At 45.4% G+C, this 19,269-nt stretch overlaps 1 protein-coding gene across 3 annotated transcripts; it reads left to right on the top strand.

Annotated features, from left to right (window-relative positions):
* The first annotated feature begins 744 nt into the window (after positions 1 to 744).
* Positions 745 to 17,834, top strand: C10H3orf33 (chromosome 10 C3orf33 homolog). Of its 3 annotated transcripts, none has more exons than XM_075937752.1 (5): positions 756 to 976; positions 3,616 to 3,675; positions 11,731 to 11,884; positions 15,829 to 15,989; positions 16,553 to 17,834. In XM_075937752.1, the coding sequence occupies exons 1-5, from the start codon at positions 896 to 898 to the stop codon at positions 16,817 to 16,819; spliced, it is 723 nt and encodes a 240-aa protein (XP_075793867.1). In that variant the 5' UTR covers positions 756 to 895; the 3' UTR covers positions 16,820 to 17,834. The 3 variants fall into 3 exon arrangements, with proteins under 3 accessions (XP_075793868.1, XP_075793867.1, XP_006123541.2); XM_006123479.4 differs by lacking the exon at positions 756 to 976 and adding an exon at positions 1,294 to 1,584; XM_075937753.1 differs by lacking the exon at positions 3,616 to 3,675 and having other exon boundaries at positions 745 to 976.
* Positions 17,835 to 19,269: the final 1,435 nt, after the last annotated feature.

Below are 19,269 nucleotides of genomic sequence, written 5' to 3'. Positions count from 1 at the left end.
TCTTGAACAGAGCAGCATCCTCCAAAACCAGACCTGAATTTACCCTAGAGATAGAACATATGAAGATCAGTTTTACTGAAATGAATTAGGTAACCATTGTAATTCCTGCCACTCCAAGGCATGCAACTCTGTGTTGTTTCCTCAGGGCTGCATGAACTTGACATCTAGTCCTGGTGAGTGCAGGGTGGATGCAAGCCTGACCCCTGCTGCTGGGGCCATGCCCTCTACTACTGGTAATTGCCTAGTCTGAGTGATGGTGGAGAGGGGGCTAAGGATGAAATGGGGGCAAAGCAGGGGAAGAAAGCAGGGGGGGGGAGAGGGAAGAGCAGGGAGGAGCTCAGGGAAAGGAATGGAGTGAAAGGGGGGAAGAGCAAGGGGGTGGTCCTGGGCCCCGCATCTGCACTAAGGCTGTTCCTGCCAGGAGCAGATCATAGGTTAAGGGGGCTGGCCCAGGGATGGGGCTGGCCACCAAAGCCTACAATGCCACATATGCAGCATGCAGTTGCATAGGGCACCACAACATTAGGGGCAATTTAGTGCCCCAACTTTCATGGTGCCCTATGCAGCTGTGTATTTTGCATATTGTGTGTGACCCAGGGCTCTGTCCAGGGCGGGTTGTGGTGAGCTAGGTATTGCTATAGCACCTAGGCCACGGCAAGCTCCGTGGTGCTAGGCCCTGTACCATGACGGAGAGAAGTTGCTCTAGCGCCCTGCTCTTGTATACAGCCGGGCTGTGCGTGCCAGGCAGTTCCCGCTGCCGGCCGCCGCGCGGAGGGGAAGGTGCTCGCTGGCCGTGCGCTACCAGGCGGCCCCGGCGAGTGGCGCTGCGGGCTGGGCGAGCGGAGCCGGCGGGACAGGCCCGGGGTCCTGCTGAGCGGGAAGCCGAGGCTGGGCCATGGCAGAGCCGCGGGGCGAGCCTGCGAATTTCCTCGCCCGCCTCTCCGAGTGGGCGGACTCCCACCTCGCCCTCGTCCGGGTACCTGCGGGGCGTGCGGCGGGGGCAGGGCGTCTCCTGGGGAAGGGGCCAGGCCCGGAGGCTCCCTCGGAGCCCGCCCGGCGAAAGCCCTGAGATCCCTGCAAAGGCGGCAGGGCCCGGCTGGCTCCCGGGCAGGCAGAGAGCTTCCGCCTGGCGCTGTAGCCTCCGGCCACCCTCCGCCACGGGCCTGATTCGCTCCCCCTGCCTTGCGGCGGGTAGCTGGCCCCGCTGTTGTTCCCCACAGGAGATGGGGGGCGGTTTAGTTAGCGGTGGCCCCAGGGGTGTCCGCGCTGCTGTTCAGGTGGGGCCGGAGACTGCGCAAATCCTCCCCGCCGCCCGCGGGCTGATGCACCATTGCGCAAGGGGCATCCCTGTTTCCCCCCCGCTGTCTCCCTTGGCTTTGCATCCGTTGCCGGACATCGGAAGATGAGCTGGTGATAAATAAAGCAAGACGAGGCTAAAGACCAGGGAAATAGTCAGCAACGCACACCAGGCAACCCCGGGGAAGGAGGTGGGCTGCTCTAGTTCAGCATCTTTTCAAAAACCAGGGGCACGTTAACAACGTGTTAATCATAATTCAGAGCAGCTGGATCTCTGAGCATTTCTAGGTGGGTTCCAGACTGAGTAAAAGCTAAGCCTAAGTTGAGCAAGCCCTCAGTGGGAGAGCTGCCTTCTTTCTGTACCCCTGGTTTTTTCTAGTCATCCGGATAATAAACCTTCTGCTTCTGGGAGCCAAGAGGGCATTTATTAGACGTGTGTTGCAAATGTTATTTTTAGAAACAGTTTTCAGTGCTACAGCGAAGTATTTAATGCAGATGTCTACGATTTAGAACTGGGGTTCTCAAACGTTTTTAATGGAGTGCCAGGGCTGGTGTTAGACTTACTGGGGCTGAGGGCCAAAGCCGAATCTGAGTCTCACCGACCAGAGCCAAAGCCTGAGGGTTTCAGCTCAGATTAGGGGGAGTCAGGCTTCAGTTTAGCTCGGAGCAGTGGGGCTCATGTTACCGGCCTTCTTCTTGGGGTCTAAAGCCTTTGGGACTTCAGCTTTGGTCATTCCATCCACCCTAGGTGTTAGGGCTCAAGCTTTGTTTCTTGCTTGGTGTGGCAGGGTTTGGGTGGATTCAGGCTTCAGTTCTTCCTCATATAGTAATTTTTGTTGTCAGAAGAGGATCACGGTGCAATGAAGTTTGAGAACTGATTTAGAGAACCATTAGAAATTGTAATGTTTTACTTTGCAAAATCAACACATTTTTAACGGTAAAAAGCAGGCACAGGTACTCTAGCAAGCTAAGTAATTACGTCTATTAAAAGGAATGGTGCTGTGTAATTCAGCATTTAATAGATACCAATACCGAGTGGAGGGGACTCTGCAATGGGGGGGGGGGGGGGAAGAGTTTAAACCAAGTAGCACTAAAATATACATACAGGCTGCGTCTAGACTGGCAACTTGCTAGCTGTCTACACTGGCCGCTTGAATTTCCACAAGAACACTGACGATCTCATGTAAGATTGTCAGTGTTCTTGCGGAAATGCTATGCTGCTCCCGTTCAGGCAAAAGCCCTCTTGCACAAATGCTTTTGCGCAAGAGGGCCAGTGTAGACAACGTGGTATTGTTTTGTGCAAAAAAGCCCCGATCGTGAAAATGGCGATCGGTGCTTTCTTGTGCAAAACCGCGTCTAGATTGGCACGGATGCTTTTCTGCAAAAAGTGGTTTTGCGGAAAAGTGTCCGTGCCAATCTAGACGCTCTTTTCCGCAAATGCTTTTAACGGAAAAACTTTTCCGTTAAAAGCATTTGCAGAAAATCATGCCAGTCTAGACGTAGCCACAAAGTAAGGACAATATACACAAGAATGCATCTGAATTTCATTCATCTCACTTTTAAAAAAAGGTTTCACATGAAACCACACTAAATTCAGTACTTGGTTACAACTTTGAACCTCAGTCTTGCCCTCCCCGCTCCTCCCCACCCCCTCCCCATGGGGCTGGAGCACCAGAGGAGTGAAGTGTTTCAATTGGGGGCCACATCAGTGAGGGTTGGGATTTTTTGGAGGAGCTTTTTTTCCCTTTTCACGTGTGTGATCCCCTTCTGATTTTTCTGTGGGTCAGTGGCCCCTGATCCAAAAAAGGTTCCTCACCCCTGCCATAAATAAAGACAATGTTAAACCTTTTTTGTGTTGGAGATAATGGTTTTCTTTATTTAAAATGAAGCCTGGTCAACAAGGCCCCAATCAAGGCCCAGCCCCTATCTGGCCACAGCGTCCTGTCCCTGACCCCGATCCTAGGGCAGGCCCCGTGGTCCACCCCCATCTGGGAGCAGAAAGGCCTGGTGGCAGCCCCCCACCCTGCTGTGGCATGAGTAGCAGAAGAGGCCACAATCCAGCTGCAGCCAACAGAGGGATATGGAAAGCGTCTCAGCCCCCTGGTTATTATTTATTAAATGATTTGTACTACAGGTTCACTAAAGTACAAAACAAGGACCCTGCTAAAGGTCCTCTAGTGAGTTTATTCACATTAGAATGTCTTGGTTGCCTGTTACCTGTGTGGTGGTGGTTGTATTTTCTTATTTAATGTTTTTAATTGGATGAAAATAACGAGAGAGAGAAAAATTAAGGATTTTAAAATACTCTCTTTTTTTCAGAACATTAGTACTGGAATGGCTATAGCTGGAGTCATTTTATTTGCAAAAAGTATTAAATTGGTAAGTTGTGAATAATTAAGGCATAGCCTTTATAGCCATTTGTCACTTTTAGTTGAAGATATTATGGGGCCAGATTGTATCAGTGTTCTACCTTCTTTGTTTCAATGGCATCACAAAGCAGGCAAATAGCTAGGGTAACTGATTAATTGGATGGTGTTGGCTTGGCATGAGAGAATCCCTACATGACACAGGCCTAGCCAATAGAGGAAGGAATACCAAGTGTAAAGTGCTGCTGGACTCTGTTGATCCTCCAGAGAAGCACTTCACAGTCATAGGAGCTGGAGCAATTCAGATCTTATTGAAAGTATTCTCATTTGATTCCCAGAACAAGATTGGCAGGTTGGGCATCATAAGGCCACAGATGTTGCCAACAGCCATATTTGTGGGCTCCACAGGCAGTCTATTCTGGGCAGAGAGCTAGTCCCTAATATCTTGCACAGTATATTTATATTCTTATTTAAAGTGTTTTATAAATAACAGTTTGAGAATATTACATTAGGGTTAAAGAGCAACTGAAAAATAATCCCCATTTTAAATGATCTTTCATATTTGAAAAGAAACTTTGAAGTGTTTGGTCTAGTGGATTGGCAGATTCTACAGGTAGTCTGTAAATTCTTTCTCTCTTCCACTAGTTTAATATTGCTACTACTGTATTGAGGGTTTAGAAGTGGTTCACAACAAAACTGTCTAATCTCTAATGGACAGAAGAGCAACTTTAAACTTTCAGATGTATTTTATTGTACTTCATCTTCAAAACTTTAATTAGTCATAGTAATAATAATCTGTGATAGGTTTGGCCACACAATTATAAACACCTCTCTTGACTCTTTTTTTAGTTTCAAACTAAACTTTAATTCCAAAGCCAAAAATCTTGAGTTAGCTTTGTCTGTTCAGACTCCCTCTGCCTCCTATGTCTCCATTATCTCTAAACTTTCACCACTTCCAGAGCATTGCTGGAATTCCTCCTTACTTTGACCCAGACTGCTGAATTTCTAATTCATGCTGTAGTCACTTTCTGCCTTGATTGTTTCATTTCTCTGTTTTGAACTTTCTAAATATTTATTTTCTAAATATCTGATTGTTCAAAAGCTGTGTTCAGTGGAGGCAGGACAATATCATCCCTGCCAGCTTCACTTACATCCTGTTCTATTTTTACTTCTTTTTTTAACTTTCCAAACACTTGCTCCTTCCAGTTCCCATGTCTTCCTATTATATATCCCTATAGCAGAGGAATATATAATAATTTTTGAAGGGGGGGGGCACTTTACAAATTTTAGAAGTGTTTGTGGGCCCTCCTGGAATGGGCAGGGCCTGAGGTAGGAGTGGGGCATGGGTGGAAGGGGTGGGGTTGGGAGTTAGCCTATCCTCAGCTTTGGTTGGCCTGGGGTCCCACTCCTTCCATTGCCCGAGTTCCAGCCAATGGAAGGGGTAGGACCTGGAGCAGATGGGAATGTGCTGGGGGCTAGCCGTCTCCCAGAGTTCTCTGGGACATTGGAATTCACACTAAAGGGCTTGCAGCTCCTGACCCTGCTGCTAACCCATTGCCTGGTAGCTGCCCAGCAGCCACGAGCCAGGAACCTTTCAGCTGCTGTTATTTAAAGGGTTCACGGCTCACAGCAATAGGCGGCTGTGAGGCAAGGTGTTAGCACAGGGCCGGGAGCTGCGAGCCCTTTCAGTTGCTTCTATTCAAAGCAGTGTTTCCCAAGAAGTGAAAATAAGGGTTCCACAAGAAAATTCCATTAAAATAACATTTTATTATTTTTTAAAAATTAATATTTAAGCGTTTATGAATTTTATTGAAAACAATTTTCATTTGTGTTTGCCACAATAAGTGTCCCTGTGTAATGCCAGCTTAGCCAGAGAGTGGGGATGATGATGTCACTACTCAGCGCTGCGCGCGCAGTCAATTGCGTGATCGCCTGTTAAATACCACCGTTCTTGAATTATGCAACAACAAAAACGAAATACAGAAATCGACTGAATGCTGCGCCAGATATGCAAATCCAATTTTCCAGTATTAAACCAAATATAAAAAGAATTTGCCAAGAAAAGAAGAAAAACCACTCTTCGCATTGAAAACTGCCAATATAATGCATATTAGTTTTTGAGCTTTATTTTTTGTACACATTAAATATGGTTTTTGTTTTTAAATATGTGCAATTAAACTAAAAATTGATCTCATTACTTTGTTTAGCATTTGTTTATTATTATCCTTACTTATTTTTACTTATTTGTGGTCTACTTTTTCAGCTCCACATACTAGAATGTTATTAGGGGTTCTGCAAAATTCTTTTGAGTTTAAAAGGGTTCCTTGGCCAAATAAGATTGGGAAACACTGATTTAAAGGGTTCTTACCTTCTGGGCAGTTGCAGGCAACATGGTCGCAGTTGCCCTGATGGCACAAGGCCTTTAAAATTGAAGCAAGTGAAAGGGCTTGCAGCTCCTGGCCTTGCTGCTAAGGCATTGCCTGGGAGCCAGCAAGGAGGCATGAGCTGTTTCGATTACTTATATATAAAGGGCTTGCACCTGCCATATGGCTATTACCAAGTTGCCTGGCAGCCTCCGGGAAAGCGTGAGCCCTTTAAATAGCAGTAGTAGAAAGGGCTTGCGCCTTCCTGGCAGCTCCCAGGCAACGCGTTAGTAGTGAGGCCAGGAGCTGATGCAGGCTGGATGAAAGTGTTAGGTGGGCCAAATCCGGCCCACTGACCATCCTTGCCCTGCCCTGTCCTATAGTCTTGTAGATAGATGCCTATGCAGTTGTCTGTCCTTTCCACTCTTCCCATCTTTAGACCAATTTTTTCATCTTACATACATTAGGTATGTAATCCAAGTTGAGTCAACAGAAGTATTTGTGAACCCTGATGTTTATCTCTGTTCATTTCCCATAACTCTTCATAGGAGGCAGTTACTCTCCACATGTTCTACTTTCTGAGCTGCAATATCCTTTTACAGTAAAACTCCAGTGGTCCGGCATCTGATGGTCCGGTACTCCTGATGGTCTGGCACCATCAGGAACCCGGAAGTGCTCCGGGCAACCGGATCATTGGAGCTGCTCTGCCCCCAGGTTCCCCAATTAAGCCGCTGCTAAAATTGACCAGCGGCTGAATTGGGGATGCCGGGGGCAGAGCAGCTGGAGCGCTGCCGGGTCGGTCCCATAGCGCTGCCCCTCAGGGCTGCGGGACCCAACCCGGCAGCGCCCCACCTGTCCCCGATTCAGCCGCTGCTGAAACTGACCAGTGGCTGACTCCAGGAAGCCCAAGGCAGAGCTGCTCTACCCCGGACTTCCTGGAATCAGCCCCTGATCAATTTCAGCAGCGGCTGACTTGGGGACACCTGGGACAGAGCAGCTGGGGTGCTGCCGGGTTGGTCTCGCAACGCCAAGGGTTGCAGAATGCAGGTGGTTAAGTCATTGAGAGAGTGTCCTTTCTGGTTAAAATGGCAAGAAACTGTTTTCTCTTTGTGATCTTGTCTGATATCTGTTTTGTGGGCATTAATCCTTTGGCGAAGTGTCTGAGATGTTTGTCCAATGTACATAGCAGACGGACACTTTCGGCACATGATAGCATAGATTATATTTCTGGATGCGCAGGAATATGTGTTCTTGATCTTATAACTCACTTGGTTAGGTCCAATAATGGTATCAGCAGAATGAATATGTGGACAAAGCTGGCAACGGGGTTTGTTGCAAGGGAAGGTACCAGGGTTGGTATTAGTGTGGTATGTCCTGTGGTTGTTGGTAAGAATCATCTTGAAGTTAGGTGGTTGTCTATAGGAGACTATGGATCTGTCTCCCAGAGCCTCTTTGAGTATGGTATCCTGTTCCAATATAGGCTGTAGTTTATTGATAATGTGTTGGACAGGTTTAAGTTGGGGGTTGTAGGTGATGACAAGTGGTGTTCTATTGTTGGTTTTCTTGGGTCTGTCTTGAAGTAGATGGTTTCTAGGTATTCGTCTGGCTCTTTCAATTTGCTTTTTTATTTCTCTGGGTGGGTAGTTGAGATTTATAAATGCTTGGTAGAGATCCTGAAGCTTCTGGTCTCTGTCAGTGGGATTAGAGCAGATGCGGTTGTATCGAAGGGCTTGGCTATAGACGATGGATCGTGTGGTGTGTTCTGGATGGGAGCTGGATGCATGTAGGTAACTGTATGAGTCGGTGGGTTTTCTGTAGAGAGTGGTATCTAATTTTCCATTGTTGATTTGTACGGTGGTGTCCAGGAAGTGGATCTCTCGTGTAGAATGGTCCAGGCTGAGGTTGATGGTGGGGTGTAGGTTGTTGAAATCTCTGTGGAATATCTCCAGTGTTTCTTGGCCATGCGTCCAGATCATAAAGATGTCATCGATGTACCGTAGGTAGAGGAGGGGTGAAAGGGGACGGGAGTTGAGGAAACGTTGTTCTAGGTCAGCCATAAAGATGTTAGCATACTGTGGGGCCATGCGTGTACCCATGGCTGTGCCGCTGATCTGGAGGTATAAGTTGTTCTCAAACTGGAAATAATTGTGGGTGAGAACAAAGTTACATAGGTCTGCTATCAGGTTGGCAGTAGTGTCCTCTGGGATAGTGTTTCTAATTGCTTGTAATCCGTCTTCATGTGGGATGTTGCTATATAGAGCTTCTACATCCATGGTGGCAAGGATGGTATTATTGGGGAGGTTATCGATGTTTTGTAGTTTCCTTAGGAAGTCAGTAGTGTCTCGGAGATAGTTGGGGGTATTGGTTACGAAGGGTTTGAGAAGAGTGTCTACATAGCTGGATAGACCAGTAGTGAGCGTGCCAATACCAGAGATGATGGGACGTCCGGGGTGCCCAGGTTTATGGATCTTGGGAAGTAGATAGAACAATCCTGGTCGGGGGTCAGAAGGTGATTCTGTGAGGATTTGTTCCCGAGTAGCTGTGGGGAGGCTTTTAAGGAGACAGTGTAGTTTCTTTTGGTAGTCCAAGGTGGGATCAGAGGGGAGAGGTTTGTAAAATGTGGTGTTCGAGAGTTGTCTGGTTGCCTCCTGGTTATAGTAGGCCTTATTCATAATGACCACAGCACCCCCTTTGTCAGCTGGTTTGACTTTTGATTGACATACTGAGTCAACTCCAGACATTTCATAAGACTGCTTTCCACCACACTGGCAATATAAAGTAGACTTTATGTTGTCTCTGCTGGCAATTAGCTGGTCTAAAGGTGGCATAATCAGTTTAATTCCACTCTCTTCTTACGATTCTGAGAAATATTTTCTAACAATAATCAAAATATCGATGGTGACCAAACAGCTCAGATAATGTTTTAATTCCAAAAGATAATTGTGGATGAGAAGGAAAAAATACCTTATGGATAGACCAAAAACTCTTTGTTTCGTGCATTTCTCATGTTAGAAAAAATAATTACAGGCAGTCCCCGACTTACGCGGATCCGACTTATGTTGGATCCGCACTTACGAACGGGGCTTTTCTCGCCCTGGAGCTCATGGGCAGCGGGTCGCTACCTGTGTCCTCCGGGGTGAGAAAAGCTTTTCCCGGTCTCCCTGGTCTGCTGGGGGGGTGTCCATCAAAGCCGCTGGACCACCCCAGCAGACCAGGGACACCAGAGCAAAGCCGCTGCCTGGGCGGCTTTGCTCGTTTGCCCAGGAGCTTTGCTGGACCCCCCCAGCAGCTTTGCTGGACCCCCCCAGCAGACCCGGGGGACAGGAGCAAAGCCTTGGAGCACGCCCGCAGCGGGACAGCCCAGGCGCGCTTGGGCTGTCCCGCTAAGGGCGTGCTCCGCGGCTTTGCTCTCCGTCTCCCTGGTCTGACCAGCAGACCAGGGAGATGGGGAGCAAAGCCTCGGAGCACGCCAGCAGTGGGACAGCTGCGGTGCGCCTGGACTGTCCTGCTGCCCACGTGCTCTGCGGCTTTACTCCACGTCTCCCAGGTCAGCAGACCAGGGAGACGGAGCAAAGCTGTGGAGGACTTGGGCGGTCCCGCCACCCCTGTCTCCCTGGTCTGCTGGGGGGGTGGTACAGCTTGTGCCCTCCCCCCCCAGCAGACCAGGCTTTTCTTGCCTACCCCTGGGGTAGAGCAGCTGGGGGCTGCCGAGTTGGTCCCGCAGCGCCGCTCCGGACCAACCCAGCAGCACCCCAGGTGCTCTGCCCCAGGCGTCCTGATTCAGCCGCTGCTGGTCAGTTTCAGCAGTGGCTGAATCAGGACGCCTGGGGCAGAGCAGCTGGGGTGCTGCTGGGTTGCTCCAGTAGCGCCGAGGAGCCGCGCTACTGGAGCAACCCAGGAGCACCCCAGCTGCTCTGCCCCAGGCATCCCCAAGTCAGCCGCTGCTGAAACTGACCAGCGGCTGACTACAGGAAGCCCGAGGCAGAGTTGCTCTGCCCCAGGCTTCCTGGAATCAGCCGCTGATTAGTTTCAGCAGCAGCTGACTTGGGGACGCCTGGGTTTCTTAAGTTGAATCTGTATGTAAGTCAGAACTGGCATCCAGATTCAGCCGTCGGTTGAAACTGGTCAGTTTCACCAGCGGCTGATGCCAGTTCCGACTTACATACAGATTCAACTTAAGAACAAACCTACAGTCCCTATCTTGTACGTAACCCGGGGACTGCCTGTATACCATTGAGTTTTTTCAGGAATTGAACATATAGTGTTTTCTAGAGATAATTTTGCCTCACGCTTTGGAGTGTGAATATTCCTAATGTTCTTTGAGTTCTTGTTTGGTTATTAGCGACGCTGCATTCCTAACTGATCTTTACATGTACTAGAAATCAATACAATTTTATAAGTAATTGTCTTAATATGAAGCAGTACTGAATAGTACGTACTGCGATTATTACTTCTTTCTTGAACCTTGGTATTTGCATACAAAGGAATTTTACAAAAATCAAGTCTGTTAAATATACATAAATGACTGTTGGACCTTGGAATGCAAATTAAATTTGATCCTGAGCCACTTCTCAATCCCCTTTTATTTAATTTATTTACAAAACCTTCAAACTCTCTGCCTGCAAGGTTCCATATTTCTCAATTCCTAGTTAGGGGACCTTGCAGATAACAGGGGTAAAGGTTTAGTAAATAGAATAAAAATGTGAGGATGCAATATTGAGTTGTTTTTTTTTAGAGCCTGATGTGTCAGTCAGTGAGAGCAGCAGCAGTCACATAATAACTATTTGAATAGATTATTCCAAATGTATCCTGCATATGATCTTAAACAACAGGGGCTTTAAAATTAAACGTTGATAGTAAAGTTTCTTCATTTCTAAGATTAGTTCTTTTCTGTTAGCCCCCATACCAAATCTCTAGTTCATGCCTTAATTGTATCCCACTTTGGTTCTTGCTAATCTTCCCCTCTTGCCTGTCAAACACGCACATTTTTCTCTTTCAGTCCATACAAAATGCTGCTGCTAAACTTACTGCTATTCAAATTGATCATGAAGTCTCCCCTTTTTCAATCTTTCCATTGATTTCCCATCTGATACCAAATAAAGTTTAAAGTGCTATCACCATGTTCAGAGTGCTACATAACTCTCTGCCCCCCCATGTACTGCCTTGCAAACTTCATGTTTCCTCAATTCTCTTCCACAACCACTATTTCCAAAATTGTTCACCCTTGTGTGAGAATCTGACAGAATCACTTGTGACTTTTTTCTTGAACCCCTTGAACCATGCAGTGTATAATCCCTTTTGATCTCATCTGCAAGACTCCTATTTTTGTTGATTTTAAACCTTTCTTAAGGACACCCTTTTGCCATTCTGCAAATATGAATCAAATTGACATGTATATAAATTGTATATAAAATGGATATTATTACTGCCTTTCCCTGACCTCTGTCTAATTGCCTGTCCTTGAGTGTGAGCTCTGTGGAGAAAGGACCATTCTTTTTAAATGTGTAGAAAATGTCCAGCAACCGCTACAACACATTTTTAAAAGATTAAAGTTAGTTAGAATAATGTAGTGTAATTTGCAAGGATTCATCTTGTCAAAATCTGATTTTGGTGTGTTTGCATGGTTTTTTTTTAAACAAAGTGTAAACTGTTGCTTTTATTTTACCTAAGACTGTATCTTATTCTTCCTTCTCTTATATCAACAGACAACAAAATTTATAAGTGCTGTGGATATACCAGTAGAATTTATAGAAAAGAATGTGAAGCTACGAGGAAGGTTATATCAAATAACTGAGAAAGGACTAGAAGTTGAACATGTTCCCATTAACCTTCCTTTCTTGTCATCATTACAGAGAAAATGTAAGTAAGAAATGAACAGGAAGAATGAGATAATAATGACAAAATTAAATGTCCTCTTAGTTCATACAGTTGTGTCTATTAAACTAGCAAAAATTTACAATATCTGAATTGTTTCCTTAAAAACTTTTAGTGAATATAATGCCCTTAGAAAGTAGCGATAGAGATAGACATAGAAAATGAAGTTCTGTTCCCACACAGAACAGTTACTGTATAAGCCATGGGCCAGATGCAGCCTGCAAAGCCACCAGTTCCAGCCCACAGATGCAGCAGGGAGCCCCAGGCAGGCTCCCTTGCTTGCCCTGCATATCAGAAAAGCAGCTGTGGGGCCATTTCTCTTTAAAAACTGTGAGCCCAGAGGAAGGCTTCAGGTGTAACTCCCACCCCCAGCACAATCTCATTGGCGGCTTCTGGCCAGAAACTGGCCAACGGGAGCTGCCTGTTATTCAAACAGGCAGCACCCAAAGCGCCACGCCATCCTTCCCTCCTGCAAATGGCCATGCAGTCTATGCATATGCAGAGCAGGCAGGTTGAGAAACTTTTTAAGCTCTGCAGGCAGACTGGGCTGCTAGCTGGTTAGTCTCCTGGCCAGAGCCTGCCCTCTGGCACTCCAGCCCCTCTCTTCCCCAACCCTGTGTCCTCCCACACAACATACCCAAACCCTCTGCCCCCACCTACACCTATACCCTCTTCCAGATCTGGCACTCCAATTCCCTGCCCCAGATCACAATCCCCTCTTACCCTAGGTTATAAACCAAACTCCTGCACTCCAGTCCTCTCCCCTAGGTCAGAAACCAAACCCCTGCACCACAGACCCCTTCCTAGGTCACAACCCCCTCCTGTTCTCGGTCACATTCCAAAACCCTGCACCCCAGTCCCCTGCTCTAGATCACGACTGCCTCCTTCCTCCAAACTCCCTCCCAGACCCCACTCTCCCTCCTGCACCCCAATCCTGTACCCCAAGCTCCCTTCTGCACCCAGCCTCCATCCCAGACCCCACACCTCCTCCATTAATATCATTGAAGAGTGCAGCCCTCAACCACTTTCCAAAATCTTGGAGTGGCCCCCGTCAAAAATTATTCCCCACCTCTGGTATAAGCAGTGGTAATGGAACAGTTGAGAGTGAGGAGGGTCTGAATTCTAATTCTGGCTCCGGCACTGTGTGTGGCTAAGGCCATGTTATTTTATCTCTTTGCTGAAGTTTCCCCATGAATAAAATGAGAGTATAGTTATCCACTTACTTTAAAAGTGTATGGTAAGGACTTGATTTAAATACGCATCTGTCTAGACATCTTATGTAGTCAAGAGGTCCCTGTTACCATAGTATCTGAGTACTTCACAATCTTTAATGTTTTTATCCTCACAACACCCACATGAGGCAAGGAATTAAAGTTTTCCCACTTGTTGGCTGGGAGACTAAGGCATGAGAGACTGAGGCCTTATCTATATTTGATTCTTTTGTAGACATAGGCTACGTCTAGACTGGCATGATTTTCCGCAAATGCTTTTAACGGAAAAGTTTTTCCGTTAAAAGCATTTGCGGAAAAGAGCGTCTAGATTGGCATGGACGCTTTTGCGCAAAAGCACTTTTTGTGGAAAAGTGTCCGTGCCAATCTAGACGCGGCTTTGCGCAAGAAAGTCATGATTGCCATTTTTGCCATCGGGGCTTTTTTGCGCAAAACAGTTTTTAGCTGTCTGCACTGGCCCTCTTGCACAAAAACATTTCCAGAAAAGGGCTTTTGCCCGAATAGGAACGTCAGAGCATTTGTGCAAGAAGCACTGATTTCGGACAGTACAATGTCAGTGCTTTTGCGCAAAATCAAGCGGCCAGTGTAGACAGCTGGCAAGTTTTTGCACAAAAGCGGCCCCTTTTGTGGAAAAACTTGCCAGTCTAGACGCAGCATGCTTAAGAGTGTGGGGTTTTTTTTTGTTGGTGGGTTTTTGTTTTTTGAAAGTTTATACTGACAAAAGCTCCAGTTTAGATTCAGTTTTGTCAGCAAAGGCAGTGTTGTCCCATCCATTGGACAGTTTGGGGCAGCTGCTCTGGGTCCTGTGCTTTCAGAGGCCCCAAGACAATCAAGATTACTTGGGGGGCCTGATGATGGCAGTAGGGGTTGGCCATGCTCCTGCATTCACCAGCAGTTGCGGGAGCTGTGGGAGGTAGAGCAACCCAGTCCCAGTCTGTTCCATCCGCCACCTTCCAGCTGGGTTGCTCCACTTCATTGTGGCATTGGGAAGTAGAGCAACTCAGCCCCAGCCTGCTCTGTTCCCTTAAGCGATACAGCTGGGAACTGGAGAAGCAGAGCAGGCTAGCGCTGAGTCGCTCTGTTTCCGCTGCCACGGTGAGTACAGGGGGGCCTGACTTCTTACTGCTGGTGCTAGACCTCCTGGTAATCCTTTGGGTTGTATCACTGAGGGCTCATCTAGATTACAGGGAACGGTCAAATGAAGATATGCAAATTCAGCAGGAATTTGCATATCTTCTTCTGATCGCACTTTTGAAAGCAAAGCTTTCAAAAGTGAAAGTAATTAAGACATGGCTTTTTAGTCGAAAAGCCGCTCTTCCTCAAAAAAGGAGGCTTTTCGTCAAGGGGGGGGGACGCTGAAAAAGCCACATCTTAATTACTTTCACTTTCGAAAGCTCTACTTCCTGACTTCTGTGGGAATTTGCATATCCTCTTTCGACTGCTCCGCGTAGTCTAGTTACGGCCTCAGGGAAAAGGTTTTAGGGGACGGGGTACTGTGAGGAGGGAAGGGGCCAGAACAGGGGTTGCAAGAAACGGGGTGGGAACAGAGCAGGAGTGGAGCCTTTGGAGGTGGAGGGAGATGTCCTGGGCCCTGCATCTTTCTAGGGACAGCCCTGGACAAAAGAGTTATTTTTCTAGTATAACTTACTTCGTTCAGGGAACTAGTATAAGCTATACTGGCAAAAGCTGCTCTATTGCCAGTATAAGCTGCATGTACAGCTACAGTGGGAGGATTTGCCTGTATAACTATTAAATGAGATTTGATATAGAAATTCATACCGGTTTGAACACATGAATCCCATAAACAAACTTACAGGTTAATGCTATAGACTACACACATATGCCTCTCCCTGCCATTAAATATTTTAGCTGGTTGTAGCCAGCAGCCTTTCTTAATCCTGGTTTGTGACGGGTCTGGAACCTACCCCCACTGTGGCTATGTATTTAAAGTGTTATTAGGAGGTAGGTGGGCCGGCAGTCCAGCTCAGTACCAACTCACGACAAAGTCCGGGAGTTCAGTCCCCACCCCCCACACAGGGGCTGCTGCCATCTCTGTATCAGAGGCAGCAGCATGGGGCAACAGGTAAGGATGTTAACTAGCCGTTAATTGACTAGTCGAGTAGTCAATGGAATTTCCATCGACTAGTCGATAGGCACTTCCGCATTCCTCCTTTGAAATGTGCAAGAGCCCCCGACCAAAGACTAGTCAACTAGTTTTTAACATCCCCAGTGACAGGCAGCTGGTCCGCAAGGGGAGCTGGTTTTTAAACGGCTCCCCTCGCGGACCAGCTCCTGCTTGCCACCCTGCGCTGCTGTCTCTGATCAGCAGTATGGAATGGCAGGGGGCTGGATTGCGCTGGCTGCCAGCCATGCTCCCAGGGACTATAGAATAGTCAAGTAACTGATAAGAATTCATGAGGTTACTCGACTATTCAATTAACTGATATTTAACATCCCTACTGTGGGGTGCTGCAGCTCACTGAGATGAAGAAGGGTCACTCATGCAGCCCACTGGCTATTCTTGCTTGCTTATTGTTGTTATAAGTTATTGTTGTTCCACTGATGTCAATACCCCATGTAAGTCAGTGGAGTTATACTTATTTGCAGCTACTAATGATCTGGCCCATCATGTGAAACTGGATCTTTTTTGATCATATGGGAGTAAAAATACCATTTTATGTATATTTCTAATATATTCAGGGCAATCAAATGGTGTTTTGCTGGTCAGACTTGCTGGAGTGGAGCTGACACCGAATGCTATAGTCTGGTTACAGGAAGAGTTAAAACCTTCACAAATGATGTGGTTCCAACTTCTTGGAAGGGAGGATTTGGTGCTTGATTGCCTCGTTTTAGTAAATAAGGTAAATGCGGTAACATGAAGGATTGACAGTTCTTTAACTTTCATTTCTGTCCAAAGATTTGCAGAGATTATTGCTATTACTTGATTACATTGTAAGATCTGAGGGTATTATATTAAATTAAACATTTAAGCAGACCTTTTATATATTCAAATTGGAGAAAAATATTTATACTTTTGCAAACTCAAAATATAAGTGTAGCTTTTCAGTGGCTAGTTGACAGTTCTCTATGCTATCAGGTTTGTGGCATCTAGAAATACAGTGGACACTAGCTCTGTGGTCCTTAGGATTTTTTCTTGATCAAGTATCTGGTGTAATGTTGTTTCACAGATGACTTCACATTTTGTGTTTAATTTTAAAAGTGAGTTGAATGCTATACAACTTTTAATTGTTTCTGGAGTTTTCAACACTGAAAGAGTGTAGAATTAGCCAAAAGGAGGTAATTTCTAACTCATAACAGTCAGACAATTCACACAACAGATTAATTGATAATGTGTTAATATCCTTTGTAAAAGACCAAGTGAATGTGTAACATGAACTGCTGCCTTCACTTCATCTTTTTGTAGGGTAGATTTTTCAGTGTGTGTCTGAATGAAGAGATCTTAAGACAAGGACTTGGCAAAACAATACGTATTGAAGGACTACATCATGACTCTCCATTTTACTGGAAGCTTCACAAAAGACTACTTCAAGCAGAGCTAAAAGCCCTGAAGAAAAATAAGGGAATATGGAAAGAAGAAACTTACTTTGAAAAACTTAGAGGTCATATAAGTAATAATACATTTGTACAGAAATTAAAACAGTTTGCAAACTGGCTGAGAATACGTATTTAAAAGTGAAATGGGAAGGACTTAGTTGGAAAAATTCTATTTGGACATTCATGAGTGTCTCTTTGGTGGATGCTTTTTATAAAAGAGGAGCTTATGAAGGGAAACCTATGCTTTCATTTTTGAAAATCCTGCCTAAAGAACAAATATAAAAAGTAGTCCCAAAAATGTCACTTAAAGAGGTGTTCAAATATAATTCCTATATCATAACAAATTTCAGCGTGATGTTGCCTGCTAAAGTGTGTTAATCCTAACATTATTCAAATAGAGGGGCCTAAAGTTATGTTTCTCATCCTTAATTTAAGTTCTTAAATAAGTGGTCTGATTTTCAAGAGTGTTGAGCACCCAGATGACTCCATTTACCTCAGAGGAAGTTATTGAAGATCCTATTTTTGAAGGTCTAAAATATTAGTGCATGATGCCACACTTTACTTAACATAGCAGTGGAATATAATGGTTTTTAAACTGGCTACCCTCGCGGACCAGCGCCCGCCTGCCACCCTGCGCTGCTGTCTCTGGTACTGAAGGACTGCTTAAAACTGAATATTAATTAGATATTACTTAAAGAAAATTACTGTCTTATCTTTTTGCTTTCTTGGACCTCTGTTGTGCGGAAGTATTTTTGTCTGAGTCCTATGTAAGGAAACTTATGTGCTATGTTTACTGTTTGTATGTTTAAAAAATTCAATATGTTTGAATAATTGGTTCTGTTGTGTAATTAATAGAAAAGGTGATGTGACACAGCTGATCTTAAAAAGAAGAGTATATAGAAACTTCAACAACAATAATTTTAATTTTAAAACACCGTACATGATCATAAATTAGTATATTAATAAGCTGCATATTGACTTGTAGTATAAGTACATTAGTCTATACAATTTAAAGAGTTGAAGAATTTAAAGATTATAATCTGGCAAAGTGATCTTTTGAATATTCATAGTTTGTTTCTAGATCCAGGTCATGTCAAGTGAATTAGACATGTTTTGTAGTGCAACCTTAAAATTAAACATGGAACAGTAAATGTCTTATTCTCCTCTGTTCTTATAAATAGCTGCAATTTCTTTAAACTGAGAACATTTCTTATAGTTGTGAAGGGTAAAATAGCCACACACAAAAACTATTATGGGAGCAGCATATTTGGGTGTGTGTTGATCTTTTAGGATCTTTATAATAGCAGTTTCCCACCAGAACTGATCTGACATTCTGGCTTTATGAAAAGGTATATTAGATTGGTAATCCTTTCTATGATATAAAATAATGTATGAAAAATTTGTTTTAATCTCTGACAAGTCTGATAGGCCGATGTGTTAGTCTGTATCTGCAAAAACAATTAGGAGTCTGGTGGCATGTTAAAGACTAACAGATTTACTTGGGCATAAGCTTTCATGGGTAAAAACCACTTCCTCAGATGTATTTGTCATGAATGCATCAGTCAAAGTGGTTTTTAACCATGGGAGTTTATGCCCCCAAAAATATTTTTAGTCTTTAAGGTACCACAGGACTCCTCATTTTAAATCTCTTTTATAGTCATTTTATATGTTACTTGTAACAGTACAGGTTGAACGTCTAAAATCTGGGACTCTCTGGTCCAGCAGCATCCAGACCATGAATATTGTTGGACCAGAGAGCCCCAGCTGTCCAGGTTCAAAAGCACAGCCCTTGCCAGGGCTGGCGGCAAGGAGCACGGCCCCAGTCAGGACTGCAGATAGCGAGGCTGGGGGCCAAGAGCATAGCCCTGGCTGGGTCTAGGACAGTGGAGAATGCAACCTCGACCGTGGCTTGCATGGTGCAGGAGTGCAGTCCTGCCAAGGGCTGAAGGCAGCTGGGCGTGCAGCCCGGGCTGATGCTAAGGGAGAGAAGGGAGCAGTCCCTGCCAGGGCTGGACACAGCAGGGCTGGCCCCTGTCTTGAGCTGGCATGGTGGGAGCCACAGCCCAGCCAGGCCAGGCCTGGCATGTTGTGGGGCTGGAGGCAGGGGCAGGCGGCAGGGAGCGCAGACTCCACCGGGAGAAGAGCCTACAACTGGGTAGGGAGCCTTGACCTCCCCCTTGTCTGGCAAACTCCATTGTTTGGGACCACTCAGGTCCCGAGGGTGCCGGACAAGGGAGGTCTGACCTATACTAGGTAAACAACTTCAGTTAAGATGTGGGATTTTAAAGTTGTTTATTTTCTTTATTTTTTTATTTTTCTTAGACTGAAATGTGGTATGTTCAATTTAAAAAATCATTGGAATTGTCCTGAAAGGGACCTTAAAATATATTTTAGCAAAATTTGGTTAAAAAGAACAATAACTAACATATGCATTTCTATGTTCCTGTCTTTAATTTAGATGGTATGGTGGGTTTGTTTTTATTTTTGGGGGGAGGGAGGACCCTTTACTTAAGTGTCTTATTTCTATAGACTTTGTGTCAGGATGTGTTCTAAGCATCCAGACATAGATTGGTGCATAGCCAGAAA

Source organism: Pelodiscus sinensis, chromosome 10 (genome assembly GCF_049634645.1).
Source record: "Pelodiscus sinensis isolate JC-2024 chromosome 10, ASM4963464v1, whole genome shotgun sequence".
Classification (NCBI taxonomy): domain Eukaryota; kingdom Metazoa; phylum Chordata; order Testudines; family Trionychidae; genus Pelodiscus; species Pelodiscus sinensis.
The sequence above is the reverse complement of the archived record's forward strand: the minus strand, read 5'-3'. Positions and strand labels throughout refer to the sequence as shown.

What these genes read in the sequence shown, in the direction of transcription:
- C10H3orf33 (XM_075937752.1), top strand. Translation starts at nt 896, where the DNA reads ATGGCAGAGCCGCGGGGCGAGCCTGCGAATTTCCTCGCCCGCCTCTCC. An exon ending in CCCACCTCGCCCTCGTCCGG is followed by an intron (nt 977 to 3,615) that starts GTACCTGCGGGG and finishes TCTTTTTTTCAG; the next exon opens with AACATTAGTACTGGAATGGC. An exon ending in GCCTCGTTTTAGTAAATAAG is followed by an intron (nt 15,990 to 16,552) that starts GTAAATGCGGTA and finishes ATCTTTTTGTAG; the next exon opens with GGTAGATTTTTCAGTGTGTG.